General features: G+C 42.3%; 1 protein-coding gene and 2 non-coding genes across 3 annotated transcripts; 1 reads left to right on the top strand and 2 right to left on the bottom strand.

Annotated features, from left to right (window-relative positions):
* The first annotated feature begins 2,502 nt into the window (after positions 1–2,502).
* trnap-agg (transfer RNA proline (anticodon AGG)) lies at positions 2,503–2,574 on the top strand. The gene has a single exon. It is a non-coding gene; the product is annotated as a tRNA-Pro (tRNA).
* Positions 2,575–3,332: 758 nt separating this feature from the next.
* On the bottom strand, positions 3,333–3,405 carry trnaa-agc (transfer RNA alanine (anticodon AGC)). The gene has a single exon. It is a non-coding gene; the product is annotated as a tRNA-Ala (tRNA).
* A 5,153-nt stretch (positions 3,406–8,558) lies between these two features.
* On the bottom strand, positions 8,559–12,921 carry LOC148811455 (uncharacterized). The gene is made up of 2 exons (XM_088908751.1): positions 12,299–12,921; positions 8,559–10,716 (listed from the first exon to the last, which is right to left on the bottom strand). Exons 1-2 carry the CDS (start codon positions 12,666–12,668, stop codon positions 9,416–9,418), a joined length of 1,671 nt encoding a protein of 556 aa, XP_088764877.1. The 5' UTR covers positions 12,669–12,921; the 3' UTR covers positions 8,559–9,415.
* Between the last annotated feature and the right edge of the window lie 8,689 nt (positions 12,922–21,610).

The raw sequence follows: 21,610 nt of genomic DNA, 5'->3' as shown, positions 1-21,610 counted from the left end.
GCTAAAAGACACCTTTCAGCACATCAAGCTCTAAGCACACACCTAGAGAACGCAGGAATTGATGCTGCTACTTCCCACATGCAAGGCAAGCGCTGTACCATACAAGCCAAACCTGCTTGCTGGGGCTTATGCCTCGGCGTCACCTAGTGCCGCTTGTTCCCCTCTTACCAGGCAAAGTTCACTGCCCTTCGTCTGCAAGGCAGTCGTATAATTGCGGCTTTCTTGACTTATTGATGAAGGTCTGACTGGGCGAGCGAATGACGCCTCTCCCCCATCCTCAAGCTCGCTGACAGATTGAACTAGCCAATGTTGCCGTGGCTCGTTGGTCTAGTGGTATGATTCTCGCTTAGGTGCGAGAGGTCCCGGGTTCAACTCCCGGACGAGCCCTCGTGTGCTCTTTTCCTCCTCTTCCACAAGACTGGGAACTGATATCCACATCACTTCGCAGCGTCTGCTTATGGCAAATGATGGAATGTGACTAATGACTGAACGAGCCTGGCGAATTCTCATCACGTGGCACAATGAGAGCGTGCAGTCAGCTGTCCAAGGCGGCAACCTCATTGCTCGTTCAAAAGAACACGTACTGAAAACTCATCACCACTATGTCGTAGATGAGCACCGCGATCGCTTGTTGTCATGCGTTCTTACTTGGGAAATGCAGAAGCAAAAACTGCCCTCTCTCAGCCACCGAAACGTGTGCGGCTCGCCTTGTGCTCTCTGCGCCTCGCATATTTGTGGAGCTGTCTGCTCTTCTTTCTGTTGAAGTACTCAAGTTACGGGGCGTCCTGCAGCCTATGATGTTCTCACTGAGAGCTTTCAAGATTTGAAGGAAAACTACGAGCTTGATGGCTCAAGTCGAACAAATGTGATTGTTAAGCAATCGATGATCAAAAGCATGTCTTCTAACAATTTGTGAGAGTATTATCAGCACTGTTTTCACTCGGATATACTTCTCACTTGCTAAGCTGACAAACTGGACGAGAAAATGCTGGAGACGCACTCAGTGCAGACTGAGGTTGGGAAGGAGGTGTGGCCCTTCAACGCTTGACAACTGAAGGACATTCTCTCCACAACGGAGGAGCACCTAGCAGAAGTCGCAGAGGCTAAATGAGAGCACCGGGCTCCTAGAGCTCCAAACTCAGACCTGGAGGATGCAGGAATCGATCCCGCTACCTCGCGCATGCTAAGCGAGCACTCTACCATTTGAGCTAATCCCCCTCGCTTCATGCTTCTCGGCATCATGTCTTACCGCCTCTGCCCCTCTTGCCAGGCACCCCCCACTGCCCTTGGTCTGCAAGGCAGTCCTTTCAAGTGCGATGACGACGCTGGGACCTTCGTTGCCTATTGTACGAGCTGAACTTTTGTGATCATCAATTCAACGCTCTTTCCATCAATTCATCTTGTCTTTTGACGCTTCGTGTTTTGCGCTCCTTTGACTATCGGCATATCGGGTGACTGCAAACACTGAAGTTCTTGCTTACGGAGTGTGGAACATTGTTTTCAAGTGATCGCTGTTCTGTCATGTTGACGCCGAGTGAATCTTTCTTTGGCAACATTGGCAGGCCGACAGCAGCGCGAGCGAAAGTAATGGCAAAATTCTTGACTTATTTCTGAATGTGAATGTTCTTTAGGAAAGGGATGCGGCGTTGCTTCTCGCCCGTGTAAAGGTCACACATTCCAGACGTGGTTATGAGCGAACAGTTGGCGCAAGTGTCTGAAAAGAGCAAGAGAGGAAGCAGCCCTGCCCCATGTGAGGAACAAACTCACGACCTTCAGGTTATGAGACTGACACACTACCAATTACGCCAACAAGCCCAGCTGCAGTACACACACTGGAAAGTTTGCCTCACATGGATTTCAGTCGCCCGTTCCCTAATCTTTAGACGCCCTCTGCTGAATGTTGCATTTGCCTATGATCTCACCGATACATTTTTGGTCTGTTTCTGTTGCGAGTCCGTCTTTCAGATCTCACCTAGCACAAGTCTCTCTGGCTGAAGTGGCCTCTCTGCTTCAGCATTGTGCCCTCACTCAGCCATTAAAAATGTCACTCGGACTTCTGACATGCTGACATGAAATGTCAAGAGAGAGTGGCGGAGACGCTTAAGCCAGAGAGAAGATGAAAAGGGGGCGTGGCTGCGAAATGCTTGACAGCTGCACGATGCTCTCTATGAAAGGCGTGACCACAGGCTAAAAGACACCTTTCAGCACATCAAGCTCTAAGCACACGCCTAGAGAACGCAGGAATTGATGCTGCTACTTCCCACATGCAAGGCAAGCGCTGTACCATACAAGCCAAACCCGCTTGCTGGGGCTTATGCCTCGGCGTCACCTAGTGCCGCTTGTTCCCCTCTTACCAGGCAAAGTTCACTGCCCTTCGTCTGCAAGGCAGTCGTGTAATTGCGGCTTTCTTGACTTATTGATGAAGGTCTGACTGGACGAGCGAATGACGCCTCTCCCCCATCCTCAAGCTCGCTGACAGATTGAAATAGCCAATGTTGCCGTGGCTCGTTGGTCTAGTGGTATGATTCTCGCTTAGGGTGCGAGAGGTCCCGGGTTCAACTCCCGGACGAGCCCTCGTGTGCTCTTTTCCTCCTCTTCCACAAGACTGGGAACTGATATCCACATCACTTCGCAGCGTCTGCTTATGGCAAATGATGGAATGTGACTAATGACTGAACGAGCCTGGCGAATTCTCATCACGTGGCACAATGAGAGCGTGCAGTCAGCTGTCCAAGGTGGCAACCTCATTGCTCGTTCAAAAGAACACGTACTGAAAACTCATCACCACTATGTCGTAGATGAGCACCGCGATCGCTTGTTGTCATGCGTCCTTACTTGGGAAATGCAGAAGCAAAAACTGCCCTCTCTCAGCCACAGAAACGTGTGCGGCTCGCCTTGCGCTCTCTGCGCCTCGCATATTTGTGGAGCTGTCTGCTCTTCTTTCTGTTGAAGTACTCAAGTTACGGGGCGTCCTGCAGCCTATGATGTTCTCACTGAGAGCTTTCAAGATTTGAAGGAAAACTACGAGCTTGATGGCTCAAGTCGAACAAATGTGATTGTTAAGCAATCGATGATCAAAAGCACGTCTTCTAACAATTTGTGAGAGTATTATCAGCACTGTTTTCACTCGGATATACTTCTCACTTGCTAAGCTGACAAACTGGACGAGAAAATGCTGGAGACGCACTCAGTGCAGACTGATGTTGGGAAGGAGGTGTGGCCCTTCAACGCTTGACAACTGAAGGACATTCTCTCCACAACGGAGGAGCACCTATCAGAAGTCGCAGAGGCTAAATGAGAGCACCGGACTCCCAGAGCTCCAAACTCAGACCTGGAGGATGCGGGAATCGATCCCGCTACCTCTCGCATGCTAAGCGAGCGCTCTACCATTTGAGATAATCCCCCTTGCTTCATGCTTCTCGGCATCATGTCTTACCGCCTCTGCCGCTCTTGCCAGGCACCGCCCACTGTCCTTGGTCTGCAAGGCAGTCCTTTCAAGTGCGATGACGACGCTGGGACCTTCGTTGCCTATTGTACGAGCTGAACTTTTGTGCTCATCAATTCAACGCTCTTTCCATCAACTCATCTTGTCTTTTGACGCTTCGTGTTTTGCGCTCCTTTGACTATCGGCATATCGGGTGACTGCAAACACTGAAGTTCTTGCTTACGGAGTGTGGAACATTGTTTTCAAGTGATCGCTGTTCTATCATGTTGACGCCGAGTGAATCAGTGTTCTGATGTGTGACAGTGACAGTGAAGCTCTGCTCTGTGTGCTTTAGGAGAGCTGATGTCCTCTGTGAAAGAAGAGGCCCCAGAGTACTATGACGATGCTGTAACTATACCTCAGAGTCCAGATGCCTTGTCAGGTGGGTTATTTCAGTCCAGTCCCAAAGAGAAACCTTGTACCAATCCCAGAAACTCTGAGTCTCTCTCCTCTATGTACTGCAGACTACATCACACTGAGTCTGTTTATTCTGCTGCCAGTGTCCAGCTCCTCTTCAAATATTTCACAAGGATACAAAGCATTGCCTTCTCTGTTCTGATACAGGCTGCACTGTTGTCAGTCACCATCTCAATTTAAAAAAATGGAATGGGTTTGAAATGTATTATATAATCAGGTTGCCTGATCCCCTGTATTTTAAATCTGATGTGTAACAGTAAAACTGTCTCTGTGTGCTTCAGGAGAGCTGATGTCTTCTGTGAAAGAAGAGGCTCCAGAGTACTATGATGATGCTGTAACTGTGCCCCAGAGCCCAGACACAGTGTCAGGTGAGTTATCATAAATAAGACTTGGTAGTACACTCTGTACCAGCCTGCATTAGCCTTTGTCATTAGAAATAAACACTACCTGGAAGAGAAATAGTCTCTGACAAGCCAGTATGTGTCAGAATGACAGCGAGATTACTGACCTGCTCTTCTGTTCACAGGGAGACTCCTCTCTGATGCGGCACCTTCTGGATACAGTGTGGATGACAGTGAGGGAGACCCCACTTTAGGTAAAGGGGACTACAGCCAGGGATCTCGGTGTGAGTGAGGTAGTTCAGGGATGAAGAAGATGATCCCCAGTAATCAATCGCTGTGCCACTCTCATCCAAGACAAGAGGGCACCAGGTCTAAGTGGTGGCTCAAATTGTGCTGTGTCCTGCATGGATCAATAGTAGCTAATACAGAGTCCTGATTGCCACAAGATTTAAATGCTTAGATCAGGGTCTCAGCTAAACCCACCCACTGTCACACCCAGCCAATCGTATGCTTTCAGTATTGTTTTCTGACCATAGTCCAGCCAATCCCTGACCAGGAGTCCTGAACTCTACATGTCAGCCTAGTGTTTCCCTGTCCTGTGTGGCCCTGCTAGAGACCTGAGGTCTTTACACCTGGATCAGCTACTGATCTGACCACAGAGAGGTCTTCAGAAACTCAAACAGAATTACTTATTTTAGAAAATACTGTCAAAGCTTTTCTGCACTCTGGTTTTAGAACACTGGTAAATTTTTGGTAAGTAAAATCTGAAGTACTAAAAGTTGTTCTAAAAGATAATTTTTTAATTTTAATTAAAATTCATTCCTATAAAGGCTTTTGGATTATAATATGCTTTCAATAACGTATTCATCTGACAAATCGTATTCACCTGTCTTAATTATAACATTATTTTTTGTGATCCTGTCTAAGATTATTTGTTTATATAATTAATGGTTGTTAAAATCACACATATACAACTTAAAAAAAAAACAACATACTATACCCATGCATAAAAATTCATGGGTCCAATTCTAAACCAAAAATATCATCTAAGAGAGTCATCCCTGTCCATCAGCTGTCCACTGCCAGTCTCTTAGTCTGTGTCTCTCTATCAGGTGTCCTCCAAACTGGCCCTGGAGTGGACAGGGTCCTGCCCACATTGCCATCTGAGGAAGGAGTCTCTACCCCTGACAGGACTGACTATGATGATGTTGAGGACGAGTCTCAGGGAGAGGATGGGTGCTGTGGGACTGACAGGGCTGTCTGGGAGAAGCTCCTCCTGCAGATCTAGACAAAGAAGAGCTTCACCAACAGAGTCACACAGTCTTAGAGCAGCTCTGAGCACTGAGACTGTCTGTGACCTGAGTCCACTTCACTCTATTGTTTCCACACTGACACTGTCTGTGACCTGAGTCCACTTCACTCCACTGTTTCCACACTGTCCTCACTGTCTGTGTTTGCAGGACCTGCAGCTTGTTTTTTATAAAAGGAAGACCCTGAAAATTCTGTTTCTGCTTCTTTCCACAATGTGTATTTCAGGTATGAATAGATCCATTGATGTACGATTCTGAAAGTAATATTTTTGATACACATTTGTATGCATCTTATTAAAATTTTGGTTTGCAATAAACTGTTTAAAGTCATTTTTGTCATTTTATTCTGACGTGCAATATTAAAAGATTGTCTATAAAAACATGACGTAGCCCTTGGCCAATCAAACAATAAATTCAACCCCAGAGAAAAAAGGAAACATGAATGTAACACTGTACACTGTAGACAAAGCCAGACACAGCATCTCCAAAGAGACACACCTGACTGTATTTTATTAGAAATGACAACACCCAAGATTAAAGCGTCATGAAAGGAATATGGAGCAAAATTCTGGCTTAACCCGCTCGGCTGAGGGCTGACCTGCTGGCCATAGGACGAGGAGTCAGGGCCCCCATGCAGGGTGACCAAGGGCCAGCTGCAGAGGTGGGATGCAAGAGACATGCAAGAGAGAAAGATAGGGATCCCGTAGGGATTTATAGCGTTTTGGGAGAGAAATGGATGTGTTGTTACAAACAAATAAGTTCTGGACCCCGTAATGAAGCTGAACAAGTGAGTTTTATTGCATGCAAAAAACATCTTGATAGAGCCAATCCGAAATAAAGGCTGAGTTTTCAATAGGGTCTACAGATATGTGCAGCAAAATAAGATCAGGCCTCCAGGAGTTTAGCAAAAATAATTTTTGAAAGAAAATAGCTTTCTCTATATTCATCTAAAATATCTGATTCAATCACTTTCTAATTTATTATTTAGCTAAAATTGCTGATTCAATCACCGCCATGTGGGTAAAATGTCTGCACAGCCACGCAGCATGATGACGTCATTAGTTGGCACTGCAGCGGCTTCAAAACAACTGAGGAGCTGAGCTGAGAAAGAGGAGATTCTGCAGCTGGATATAAACCTCACTGCATCTGCTAGTACCACCTAGTCGGGAGAAGTGAATCGCCATCAAACTAAACTGTGTGTGAATTCCATGTAATTATAAATGTATTTCCACAGGTTAAACCTACATAATTGTGTACATTATTCTCAGTGCAATTCAGATTTGGTTACTGTTTCTATCGAACTGATTAGAAAATCTGCACACCCGTGCAAAAATAAAAATGGAGGAGAAAAATGTTTATCCAGGGAAATTACTTTTGCAGTAAAAAGTGATACTCCATTTTCCATTTCTTATGATCAACCTGTTCATCATCATCCCCATTCTGTTGACAACTGATTCTGTGACTACTGGAGGCCCGAACGGGACTACTCAGTTTCTGAAAAGCAGACAGAAGAGAGAGGTTGTTTCCCCACTGGATTAGCTGAATGAGACTGATCATGCTGATTTCCAGGATAATTTGTGGTATCATTACATGAACTATACTGTGAAAAGTATTCGACCAAATGCGTCCTGTTAGGTGTGTAGCTTGATGCCTCATTCTACTGCCTCTCCTGGTAGGTTGAGTCCGCATCCTGTGGCGGGACTCTTCTCGAAATGTATAGGTCTAAGTCTCCAATCTGTAGCTAATGCTCGCTGGCTGCAAATAACCCGCTATGAAATGTACACCTTTATTAATATAACGCTGGATGGCCTCGACGCAATTAAACAAGAATTAAGAGGAGTCAGGCTTATGGCATTGTAAAATAGGTTTATGCTAGGCCTCCAGAATGCAGCCTCTGAAGGAGTGTGTGCTCTGATAGGCGATTTGTGCTGTACCTACAGTATATCCCTGCTAATGCTGATGACCATGGTAACCTCACCCTCGCAATACACCAGCTGAAAGAACTTAAGGACAAAGTAAATCAAGAGCGGGGCATTGGCAATGAGTTCCCCTTCTTTTCATGGTTAAAATTGTTATTCGGGTCATGGGGAATGTTTTTCTTGAAACTATTCATGTCTGTTATTATAGTGTTTTTGCTGCTCTGTTGTTGTATAACTTGTATTATCCCTATGCTTCAATCTATGGTAAAGACTCATTAATATGCACTGATTAGAATAGACTCCCATGAGCCCTGGGACCCTCCAGGTGACCCCTACGAGGACTCCATAGTGAAAAAGCATTTTAAGGATAAAAAGGAGGGAATGTAATGGAAAGTTACTAAAGAAAAGTGTTTAATCCTAAAAATGTTGTTTACGGGCAATATTAAAGCAGCTGGATTCTGTGAACAAAGTGTGATAGTACCCAGCGGGTCAAGGGCACGGGATGTTCGAAGAATATGTTTATCTCTGCACCAGCAAAAAGGCGATGCAAAACTGCATGTAGCTGTCTTCTCTGTCCTTCAAGGCTTAGACCTATAAGTACTGGAAAATTACTGCCTCGCCTGTCTTTGTATTACTAACCAACCATAATGAAGTAAACAAGTTGAGCTGTTGCATCAGCTAAGTGTGTAAAATAAGGGACCTTTCCCTATTTTACTTTGGAAATCAGCCCCCACTTGCTGCACAGACTAGTGGTTGCTGTTGTGCAATATTATTTTTCATTTTGTTACAATGGACTTCACAGTGCTCCTAGGAAGGTTCAAAGCTTTGTAAATCTTTTTATAACCTTCTCCAGCTTTTTTCCTCCTAACAACTTCATCTCGAAGTTCCATAGGCAGCTCCTTGGTCTTCATGACAGTAGGACTGATCTGATCTGCTGTTTTAGTTGTGAGACCTCACAGTCAGTGATATTTATTGTGCAGTCAAGCAATTGAATACAGGTGTACCTTGTTAACATTTAGTGGGATCTCTCAAGATAACGGACCCAAATTAGGTTGCTAAAACAAAGGGAGTGAATACTTATCAATTAAGTAATTTTCCATTTTATTTTTAATAGATGTCTTCAGAATTTTAAATACTTAATTTCATTTGAACATTATAGAGAATTGCTTCTACAGGAGAGAAAAAAAATTAAACATTTTAATATGATTTAATTTGACCTTGCAACACAGCAGAATGAGAAATAAACAATGGGGTGTGAATACGTTCTGAAGGCACAGTATATATTGCTGTCCTGTCTCGTTTAAAAAAATAGTTGCATTGAAAAAAAAAACAAAGATATGGAATTATTAGTGATGGTGCCAAAATAGATTTTCTACTTAAAAGAGATTCATACAATATCGTATTCTTTTCGCAAGTACTTTGAGCTTTTTTGTAGAATTTAATCAGATGTGTGACTTTTATTTTTCCTGTGACAGTTAAGAATCCTTATCTGTTTTATACACATTTCTTGCTTAACATGGTAAGTTAAAAGCTGTTACAAAATTACAAGCCTATTCAATGAGAACAGTCTTAACTGTAAATTAAACTTAACATCCCAAGACTATAAAGGAATAAAACATTAATTCAATTTAGACCTAATTCATTTTAAAATTGAAAAAAACTAAAAGTAAAAAGCATTATATATTTTAGTATACAAATAAATTTAACTGTGTGACAAGAACTATTTCTGTTTTAGTCAACCATAAGGAAGAATACAGTCAAAATTTAGTTGACTAGACAAACTCAACAGTGGGTGACTACAAAGTGACTATGACTAAAAGACATCTTAGGAACAAGTAAAGGTTTATTCCATGCTGAAAAGAGAAGAAAAGAAACATTTCGGCTGTGGAGCCTTCTTTGGATGTCACATGCTGACGCATCTACCAACTTGAACTAAAAGACATTTTAAGTCACCTGACTGGATAAAACTCTTTCCACACTGACTGCAGCTGAATTATCTCCTGCATGAATATGCTGGTGGGCTCTCAAGGTACCTGAATGACTAAAACTCTTCTCACACTGACTGCAGCTGAATGGTCTCTCTCCTGTGTGTATGCGCTGGTGGGTTAGTAAGGTACTTGAATGACTAAAACTCTTCCCACACTGACCGCAGATGAACGGTCTCTCTCCTGTGTGAATGCGCTGGTGTGAATGTAAGTGGCTTATCTGACTAAAATTCTTCCCACACTGACTGCAGCTGAATGGTCTCTCTCCTGTGTGAATGCGCTGGTGGGTTATTAAGGTACATGACCGACTAAAACTCTTCCCACACTGACCGCAGATGAACGGTCTCTCTCCTGTGTGTCTGTGCTGGTGTAATTGTAAATGGCGTATCTGACTATAACTCTTCCCACACTGACTGCAGCTGAATGGTCTCTCTCCTGTGTGAATGCGCTGGTGGATTATTAAGCTACGTGACTGACTAAAACTCTTCCCACACTGACTGCAGACGAACGGTCTCTCGCCTGTGTGAATGTGCTGGTGTGATTGTAAGTGGCTTATCTGACTAAAGTTCTTCCCACACTGACTGCAGCTGAATGGTCTCTCTCCTGTGTGAATGCGCTGGTGTCTTTTTAAGTCACCTGACCTATTAAAATTCTTACCACACTGACTGCAGCTGAAAGGTCTCTCTCCTGTGTGAAGGTGCTGGTAGGGCTGTGAAATGCTAGACTGACAGTAAGGCTGCTCCCCCATGTGCCATAATGGTAGTTTGTCCACTCCATCTGAGCAAGGCCTTGACCGATTCTTCCTTTTCCTCTGATCGTGCTGCTGTAACTCAGTACTGTTCTCTTCACCAGATACATCAGTCTGCTGCTCTGCATGGTCAATCAACTGGGGCTCCGTGTCATGCTCTGTAAGATTAAACTCACCCAGTTCTTCTTTGTGCTCTAGTACAGAGACACTTCCCAGTTCATTACAACCTTGTGTAATATTTTTTGTGTCCAGATTATTAATCTTCTCTGTAAAATCATCACATACTAAGAGCCCAGGTGTCTCACTCTCAGGCTCAGTCTTCATCATGGGCACAGAGCCCAGATCCTCCACACTCTGTCTGCTCTCTGTGTGCTGCTCACTGAATGTCTCTTTCCCTTCTGCAGCAGTAAGCTCTGTCTCCTGCATCAAACTGGAGCCCCACTCCTCCTCACTGTGCTGCTGTTCAAGAGGAGCCCTGTCCCCAGCATTAGGGAGAGCACTGGTCTCTGAGCCTGTAAACACAGGACAAGAAAACAAGGCCTTCAAAATAATAATACATTTTATTTTAGTAGCAGCTTTAAAGGTGGCTTCTTAAAGCGCTTTACCAATAACAAAAAATACATCATATAAGCACGATGAGAATACACAATTTGAGGAGACAGTAGATGGTGGTACTGAGTACAGTAGGAACAGAGGGGTCAAGAACAGAACCAGTTAAATAAAGGCTGTTCTAAAGAATAAGGTTTTGAGTCTGGATTTGAAGGAGTTTAGAGAAGGTGACTCAATTATATCCTTGGGAAGAGAGTTCCAAAGCTTGGGGGCATAACAGGAGAACGCCCTGTCACCCAGAGAGTGTAGACGGACTGGGGGACAGATAGGAGACCAGAATTAGAAGAACGAAGACGGCAAGATGGGGAGTAGGATGATAACTCAGACAGGTACTGAGGTGCAAAGCGAGCAGGAGGATTTTTAAGTCGACACAAAACATGACAGGAAGCCAGTGCAAGGACTCCAGTATAGCAGTAACGTGAACACTTGTACTAGACTTGGTCAGGATTCTGGCTGCCAAATTTTGGATATACTGGAGTTTGTTCAATGTGGACTTAGAAACCCCAGAGAGTAGAGCGTTACAATAGTCGATTTGGGAGCAGCCAAAACTTTTCAGCCACTGATAACATGGGGCGTAGTCGTGGTTTTCGAGGTGAAAGAAATATGTTTTGACAACATACTACATATGTTGGTTGAAAGTCAAACATCCCCAAAGTTTTTCAATTTAGACTGAAGCTCAATTACAGGACCATCTACAGATAGAGTTACAGCAATGGTTTTACAAAGTTGATGGGTGGTGCCAATAAGCATGACTTCAGTCTTGTCACAGTTAAGATAAAGACATTTTGAGTCATCCAAGTTTTTATATATTTTATAATTTTATAAGAGGGGTTAATACAGAGACTGACTAGACACTTCAGCACATTAACACTGCACTGAGAGAGAGAGGGGTTAATACAGACACACTGACTAGACACTACAGCACATTAACACTGCAGTGAAAGATAGAGGGTTTAATACAGACTGACTGACTGGACACTACAGTACTTTAATAGTGTAGTGAGGGGGGGGGTGAATACAGACAAACTTACTGGATTCATACAGACAAAATCCCTGGAGAACTGAGATATAATTAGTATACATATAAAAATCTAAACCAAAACAAGTTAAATACAATATGTGTAAACCGTGTTTCCTAATGACGTCGGATTACACACTGATTCAGTGAAACAACTGAATCTGAATGAGGTGTTTTCAGCACCGTAACCGGCCAAAATAGTTCAGTTTTCAGTAAAGAATCGCGTTGCTACATCACACAAGTCTTTCCCACTTCACTCTGCAATCTCTCCATCTCTCCACTATATTCTCACATCTTTCGGAAAGTTTTTTAAAGACAGTTTGATAGTTTGTTAGAACGCGTACTGATAATGAGAATGTTTACTCTTGTGAGATGTTTTCTTTAAAATGAAGCGTGTTTTTTTAAAATCTCACGAGGAAGTTAAAAATACTGGTTTTAAACGCACTCATACAAGTCACCACACTGACCTGACAGCTCCAGTTTCGTGTCCATTTCTTTTTTTATTTCTGCAGTGACTTCACATGGAAGCGCCTGGGTACCCTGATCTCCTCCTGCTCCCGACTCCTCCCACAGCTGCAATCTCCACTTCAGGCTCTCGTTTTCCTTCTTCAGCTGCGCCATTTCACTCCCGACACTGTCTTCCACACACTGTGTGATTTTAATCACGGCCCGTCTCACCAGAATCTGGGAGACGCCGCGGAGTTTGCCTTGAAACTCGTCCTCGGTGTCAGACATCCTGTTTCCAAAAAGTTCTGAAACTTCATACACGATCGATTTGAGCAAAACCTGCATGAACGAGTCAAGCTGGGTTTGCAGATTTAACAAGCACTCCGCCATCCTTCTTCAGAGTCGGTCAGAAACAAAGGCAGACTTGCGAAGTTTAAACAGAATAACTTTCTTCTTTATTTTTATTCTTCACAGATCCTGTTGTCAGGGCTGTGATCAGTTCAAGCACGAACACAGCCGACAAGACGCTACGTATTCAGAAACTAAAGCTATTAAAAAAAACAACAACTTTCTTATTTATGTAAAGAAAATGATTCAATCGCCAACACGTGGGTGAAAGATATGCAGTGTCGCGCAGTATGATGACATCATCCACTAGCGCGGCCGCGACTTCAAAACAACCGAGAAGCGGGGCTGAGAAAGAGGAGTTTCTGCAGCCGGATATAAACTTCACTGCACCTCCTAGCGCCACCTAGTCAAGAGGAGTGAATCACCTGCGACTTGCGCCGTTCGCAAGCCTGAATTTTGTGAAACGGAACAAATTTATTTTTTTGCCCTTGCACAACGAAAACGTCTCAAGTGGATCTTTATTCTACATCTCCCTATGCAGGTTTTTTGTAAAAGAAAAAAAATGCTGTCATTTTCTTGCCAGCTGACAGTATTTATTCTTCACCGATAAGCAAGATTTGTATTTCTTATTTCGGAAAAAATAATTCTTCGAAAAACAAGTTGTTCCAGAAAGGAAATCAATACTTGCATTTAACAAAATCAAGCTATATGTGATTGTCCTTAATTATGTATGGAGTCTGGCAAAGAATAGTGTGGTCTGTGTCTTTAGGTACTGAAAGCAACTGACGAGTTTAGGTGCTCTTAGGTATTTCCTGGAGATCAGGTCTAAATTAACATCAAAGGAACCAAGTAAAGGTTTATTCCCTGTCACATAAGAAGGCTCCACAGCTGGAATGTTGTGTTTCCTTCTCTTGTGGGATTCACTTTACACCTTAACACCTTATCTAGGGGGATTGTAGTCTGTTATGTGTTTGCTGGAGATCTGGTCTAAATTAACATCAAAGGAACATTTAAAGGTTTATTCCACGTCACACCCGAAGAAGGGTCCACGTTGTGTTTCCTTCTCTTTTCAGCATGGAATAAACCTATACTTTTTCCTTTGCAGCCCACGCATGCTGATGCAGCCCTCTACGTAAATTACCTTCGGCTGTGGACCTCCAGCTGACCTGCACACAAATATATGAGGAGGTCTACTGAGACAAGAGGAGTACGATAGAGTACCGAAGACTTGAAAAAGCTCTTGCATTAGATTCTGTGTTTTTGTTGTTCCCCAGATTTGTTTTCAATGTTCTTTTTCTTTTGAAGCTGTTGTGTTTGGCTGTTTTTGTTTTAGTTGTTAAACTACTACAGGGATTAACCTAGGTAAAATTGTGTAGCCTGGCAAAGAATAACCAGCACAGGACACAAATATATTTTTGGGGTTCTTTATTTCCAGGTTAGTATGGTGTCTAATCTGTTTTGTTAGTTTGGAACATAATAAAAAGCAAAATAAATGACATATAATGATATATTTGACTACACAAACTATGGTAGTGGTTCTTTCTACCGTGAGGGAAAACGGTAAAAAAAACACATTTCAGTTTGACGGTTTCAACATTCCATCTAACCGTTACAAAATCACACTGAACAAAAATAAATTACATTACAGTTTAAATTTAAATAACTCACCATGCAGTGCGTGCAGAAATAGGCCTCCTACAGGCTGCACAGGTCACCTCTCAGCACCACCCTCACTGAGAACTACATTACATTACAACAATAATTAGTATAATACTCTTACATTGACATGCACTTAACAAACGGTGCTTGTCTTAATCCTATGAAATACCCCTTTATACTGGTTAATACGTTTTATTTGAGACTCATTTAGGGTGTAAATAGGAAAACAACCCAGTATTTACTGTTACAACTCTCTGCAGTAATTTAGTTTTTTTCAACTGATACACACTGCTTCTTAATCCTACTGCACATGCACAGACCATGCAGTGTGTGCAAAAATTGACCCTGTTCTCATTGGAACAGTGAGAAAGGCATACCTGGGTGCCCTCGAACCAGCACCTTACTTTCATCTTAGTCCCAACCTTACCACACTAAGCAATTGTACCACAGAGACTCCAACAAATTGGTTTTCTCCATTTGCAGTATTGGGGTAAAAAAAAATCTGCACTTTTAAGCAAGTATTGTATTTCAAATTTCGCAAATTGTAAGAATTTCTTGAAAAATGTTGTTTCAGAAAGAAACTGAGTAGACGGGAATAGCCCAGTCAGTAGAATATTGAACTTTTCATCTCAGGGTCCCTATTCAGGTGGCTGATTTTCTTGCAAATGCTGTGAACCTGCAAAATAGATGGTCTTTTGTCCCTCAGTTTTTCAAGCTGTTCTATGAATGTTTAAAATGTTCAATATTTTTCATGCTTATAAGCACTTTCTATCACAAAGTTTATGGTGTTCTTGACGCTGTGCTGCACGTAGATAATGTAGACGAGAGCACAGGTAACAGTACAGGACAAGCAGTGAGGAGCGCGCATAGCTTTCAACTCAGTGCGGAGTCCAGAGGGAGGTCTCGCTCGCTGAACGATCTCTCAAGAAACCCCCGTTGAGATTCAACAAATGTCTAACAATCACGTTCAAAAAGATGACGATACGTTTTTTTAACATATCCTTACATTTGCCCGTACAGTACAACATATTTTCTGTACCCTCAAATCCCCAATGTTACTACTTTCTCCTGAATCACAATAAATTATACAACAAATCTACTTAAAAGAACAGATATGACAGAACACATTTAAGACTTACACCCCCTTTAAATATGCATTTGCTTTATTTGAGTTTTCTTACCTCCCTGGGGTACCTGAAAATTCACTATCGCATATTAAAGGCTGTACATGTAATACAACTACTAATAAAGATAGACATTAAAGTTAAGTACTAATAAATTACACTTTTATTGAGACATGTATTGATAAAATTCATTGTGAATAGTTGTGGTGTCTGAAAAACAATTTCAGTTAAATATAACAATTATTTTCAAGCTAGTGGTGCATAAGCTCGTTATTTAGTGACTATATTATTTCTACTATATTCACGACAGTTCTAATGTGATCGCTTGTTCCGCTTAGTCCGCTACTGAGTTGCTTAAACCCTGTGAAGAGGCTTCAGTAACATCTAATGGGCAGCAGCTGTTATTTTAGGTTTGTTGCAATTGAGGACACAGCTGCTGACAAATTTCAGTGGCCACGTTTGTTGCAGCTGACCCGTTGTAGATACCAATCAGCTGCAAGAAAAAAAACAAACATCACCTGTGCCTTTTAAAAAAATAAAAACAGAGTAGTAGTTATTGAGGTAATTTCAGGTAGAATGTAAGAAGTAAAGTTAACTAGTCCCACAGTAATGCTTGGGGTCCTATCAATAAAATAGTTGTAACCCGAAAACACAACAACCACAAAGCGAGAAGTCCTCCAGGAACCTATGTAAATCAGTGTAGTAGTCTAACAACTATAAAAAAGCATTCAAAACAAAAAGAAAAAGAACATTAAAAACATATCTGGGGAACTCATCTATCTGTGTAAAGCTCAGCTGCAGGTCCACAGCTGATGGTAATTTAAGTAGCTGTGTCAGCATGCATGGGCTGCAAAGGAACGAGGGAAGGTTTATTCAATACTGAAACGAGAAGGAAACAATGTTTTGGGCTTGTAGCGACATTCTTTGGTGTCAATCAGCAGACGGATTTTTCTTCATGTTCTGCTGTGCAGTTTGAACATATATCTGATTTTTGAGGCAAATAACCTTTGTACATGATCTGGAATGTGACTGGTTAAATTACATTAATTACAAGGCGCCCTGCTTATCTGTGGAACATCACGTTCAAGTCTAGTGACAGCCACATCATAGATTGGAAGCATGAAAGTTTCAGGTTACTTTTTTATTATAGATTCAAGCAAATGTGAAGAGCATTATTTTATTTCTCATCGTTGTTGTTTATGGGCAGGATCCGAATTTTTTTGTTGTTTTTATCTTTTCCCGTGGCAAAATTCTTAAGATTTCTTCTGTTTCTAAAGGTAGTTTTAGCTCAGGTTACTTTCAAGGTCAGTTTCTTTATTATAGGTTCATGAAAGCCTGAATTCCTTTGCAATAAATATTTCAGAATCCCAGTCAAATCCAGTACAATTTTTGCTCAGTTCTGCAGTCTACTGTTTGTGCGTTGTATATAAGATGCCGCTTAAAGCATTTCTGAAACGGGAGACACGTTGCAAATGCATCTTCCTGTAAAAATAAAATTACTTCAAAGGGGCTGTACATTGAGGTCTGAAGCCTGCTCCACAGGAGAACTATATCCAGAGGTGCCAAAGAACTAAATATTTCACCAAGAGAGAGGAAGAATCACAGAAAACGAAGGAGCAGTCGCTTCCATGCTTTATAATACTTCAAGTTCAGATAATAAGAGCCACTGTCAGGAGCTGGATTAAAGCTGTAGTCTCTTTGGGGGAGTGGGTTGGAGTCCCACGGCTGCCAAATATCTCCTTGTTAAGAATCACTTTTTTTTGTTGCTGTCTGCATGAGAATTAAACCAGTTTAATTAATTTGAACAACATAATAGTCACATTTGAGTGTGTTATATTCTCCTTCTCATTGTAATTTATACTCAAAGATTTATAGATTTTCTTCTTTATTTTTAAAACATACACAAAGTTTGCTGTTAAAAAACGTGCTGCATATAAAACAATTTCGAGGGGTCAATGCATCCTTGAAGGTGCGGTGGCCAAGTGGTAAAGCATTGGTCTCATATACTCAAGATCAGTGGTTTAAACTCTGTCTGTGCCTTCTTCTTTCACTGCCATGTTTCATTATCTAGGTCTTTATCTAAGAACTTTATTGTCTTTTCACAAATAAATACAGAATAATACAAAGAAGACATTTTACAGTCCTATATAAACCAGTAACAGCATCAACGTACACATTCAGAAGAGGTCACAATGCCAATAGAAAAACACATTTGCTCTGGTAAATTAGATCACATATCATGTTAAATCACTTCTCCTAACTTCTTGCTCATGCTGTTTTCAGCAATGAAATAAAATGCATGTGTTTACCTTGCAAGATTTCTTGTTTACTTATCAATGAGTTTACAAAGAAAGAAAAAGGCATTTTCACAAATAATACACAGGTCTGTCACCCAGTTGACAAGCACATTGAGCTCCATGGACATGAAAAGTGCCAGATAAAAGCCATTTCTCATCCTTTCTCTTAGTGTTGGTGCTGCTATCGCAGGTAAAGGAAGCAAGTTGCACAGCAAGCAGGCTCAGTGCACACTGAACGCAGTTGTCTCAGAGCAGGTGAGACATGTCCAAGTGGCTGTAAAAGGACAACACTTTGCCGGCGCCGTGGCTTAGTTGGTCAAAGCGCCTGTCAAGGAGACCTAGAGAACAGGAGATCCTGGATCCGATTCCCAGCAGTGCCTTTCTTCCTATCTGACTATACAGAATTTATCCTTTTGGGCAAATCACATATGACTTGTTTGAGTTGAATGCAAGTGTTCATTTCCTTTCTGGAACAACTTGATGTTCAAGAAATCCATACAGCTTGCTGTAGTGGCAAGGCTTATTATAATACAGGATTTAAGTTTGCTGCTCCTTTGCCAGTCTCTCTCTCCCTCATCTCAGTGGCGCTGGACACACGGAGACCATTCCATGTGGTTCAGATTTAAGGTGCTTTTCTATCTGATAGAGTTCCCTGAAAGGAACAACTCCCAAGGCTGAGATTCTCCAGCCACCCGAAAGAATGGTCATCCCTGGCGCCTTACTGTCTGGTTTACAATCCTAAGGTCAGACAGCATTGTTACTCATCCTCCACCTTGATCAGCCAATCAGGAACTGGTAGGACAGGATAACCCCACGTGGGTCTCAAATGCCCGTGAAGCTTTCAACCGATGAATGACCTTCCTCCAGATAAAAGAGGCAGCACAGGGCCCAGAAGGTGCCCCTGCAGGACATTCTCAGACTCAGCTTGGACAATCACATGACATCCAGTGTGTCCAAGTGCCAGGACTTTACTTTGTTCTAAGAGTCAAGTTCTAAGCAAGTTCGAACCACTGGTAACCGTGAATGCTCGCCTGATCAACGAGTGAACTATGGTCGGTAATGTCAACAGCTGATTCTCAGTAGTCAGGACTAGCGCTAAATCAGGAAAGTACCGGTCTTCTTCCCATCTAAAGAGTGTGACTTACTCAGACTCGCAGTCACTTTTCACGTGCACAAACTCTGATAGTTCAGCCAGGTCTAACTAGCCGGTCTTCAGAGAGTCACTGCCAGTGCGCTGCAGCAGGAATCTCTCAATCCTTCTCCTACAACTCCAGCCGCAACAGGACTGCTTGGCACCGGGCCAGAGGATGCCGACTGGATGCACATTCCTTGTGTCCACAGGAGATCTGAATCCACATAGATTGGATGAGTATTCAACATCCTGCATTGCAGCTTGAGAATTCAAGTGTTACCTCAATCCCAGTTGATGTCAAATTAATTGCTATTGCTTTTGAGTATCTAGTGCAGACATTGTAACCAAAGCTCCTTAAAAAACACCTTTTGTATTCTGCTAACCCTCACTATAAGATCTGTTATGTTTATAAGCACATTTTATGTATTAATAAATGTATTCTCATGTCCGTGTGTATGCGTTGCTGAGTTGTTTGGGAAGGTCGATTTCTAGCCATCAAAGAATCATTTTAATATTTTTTTAATTTTAATCATTAATAATTGTCCCAGTAAATGCACAAAACACCTACAAAGGTCACGTTTGTCTCTGTCGAGACCTGTCAGCAAGTTGACTGCTTTAGTCTCACCAGCACAAGCCAACCAAGATCATGTGTCTCAGTGCAGGTATCTTCTTATTCAAACAGTATTAAACACTTCAGGAAGAACAAATTAATTTAAACTGACAGCAGTAGGCACTTCTTTACACAGAAGGTTTTGGGGGTGTGGAACAAGCTGTCTAGCCATATTGTGGAAGCTGATAGCCTGGCTTATCTCACAAGACAGCTGGATGAGACCCTACAGTCAGGATAGGAGGCACTACTGTACATAGAAGGTTGGGGGGGAGTGGAGCAAACTACCCAACCATGTTGTTGAAGCCAATATTCATGTTCCTCTGGGATCTGCCCCAGGCATCAGTGTGACGCCACTCTCCCTGCTTGGCCATTCCAAGTCTCTCCCAGCGGCGTTGGGGAGTTACCAGCCAGTCACAGAAACACATCTTCATCATCATGGACCAAGATGACCCTACATCACAGTGGCCTCCCATCCTTAATCCTGAAGCAGTGTCCAGCCCTCGGCTATACAGCTTCATGATCCCCAACATCCCTGCCAAGATCTGTTGAGGGGCCAGTTCTGCTAGACCAGGAGTCTCAAGCCCTTTTCCAGTCACTGGAGGGCCAAGTGCATCTTCAGGTTTTCTTTCCAAATGGGTCTAGCCAATTAAACAATTAAGCTAATTATTTTCTAAGTAAGATATGAAAATAATGTGCTTAATAATAAATTTTAATGTCTCTTACTGTTGAAGACTCAAAATATTCAAGGCACAGTTTAATATTTTAGGCCAGGATAAAGGTATTAGAATGTTTTTTGTTTAATTAAAGAAATTGATAATATTTGTAACCAAGAGCTCTGGTCAGAAAACCAGGAGATGCACCAGACCCTCTTTGAATGGAGATTGAGACCCCCTGTCTCTCACACTCACCCTCTCTCACACTCACTGTCTCAAGCACACACCCTTTCACTCCTAATAATAATAATAATAATAATAATAATAATAATAATAATGCAGACTCACTGCTCCTGGGGTCTTGGGTCTGGCTCCACAACTTGTGTCGGATGGGTCTCCTGTTACCTCTTTCCTGATCTGGGGACGTCAGACACAGTTCTTTTATAGACACGGTCTGAACAAGACTCACAAGCACACACACCCAAAGACACACACGCCCACATACTCACACATGCAGATGCACACACTGTCAGGTAGAGCCTTCTCTTCCCCATAAAAAGGACAGCAGGGCCCTGCTACTGCGATATGTTTTAATTTCAGGGAAAGTAGAAAAAAGAAGAAAAATCAGAATAAGTTCAGGGACAGCAGTGGACTCTTAGCTCTCTGGGCCTGGGACCTGAGTCTTAAGCACATCTCCGGTTTCTGTTGGGTCTGGACAGCTTCTCTGGTCACCTCTGTTGACATCTGTGGACAGGACGGTTCTGTTAGACAAATGAACTCTACCTGACGTCACTCCCACACTCAATCAATCAATCGTATTTTTTTCTTGTATTGTGCCTTCAGAGCATCAAGGCACTTTACAAAACATATCTAGAAAAACAGAATTAAAATGTGTAGTATTGTAGTTTCTAAAGTAACTGCTTGAATAATCCAACAACCACTGCTGCTACTGCTGCTATTGCTGCTATTACTACTACTACAACCATGGCTACAACTTCTAATACTAATTCTGATACTAATACTCCGCTACTACTAATCAGCTGTCATTACTACTAAGAGTGATAAAAACAGAGCACTCACATCTCTGTAGACATTGGTCTGGACTCTAGAAAGTGATTCCATTCACAAGCAGCTCTGGACCTCAACACCTGTTGATGGGTCACTTCTGTCAGACACAACAGTGGAGCCCAAGCCCACCTACACACACATTCACACACACTGACAGATATACACCCACACACTCACACACATGTGTAGTGTCTGTGCGTGATATTAAGCCACGCACAGACACTACACATACTGACTGACACCACACACATTTATACACACAATCATGACTAACACTAACACAAATACTGCTAACTGCCATTATGTATTACACTATCATTATTACTAACAATAACACAAACTAACTACTACACTAATAATACTAATAATAACAGTAATGCTATAAAAAGAACTAAAATGACGAAGAGTGTTAATATTCTGACACTAACGTTATGATTATCA

Source organism: Atractosteus spatula (genome assembly GCF_055471065.1).
Source record: "Atractosteus spatula isolate fAtrSpa1 chromosome 10 unlocalized genomic scaffold, fAtrSpa1.hap1 SUPER_10_unloc_9, whole genome shotgun sequence".
In the NCBI taxonomy this organism is placed as follows: Eukaryota; Metazoa; Chordata; class Actinopteri; order Semionotiformes; family Lepisosteidae; genus Atractosteus; species Atractosteus spatula.
Note: the sequence above shows the minus strand (reverse complement) of the source record. Positions and strands in the feature narration are given on the sequence as shown.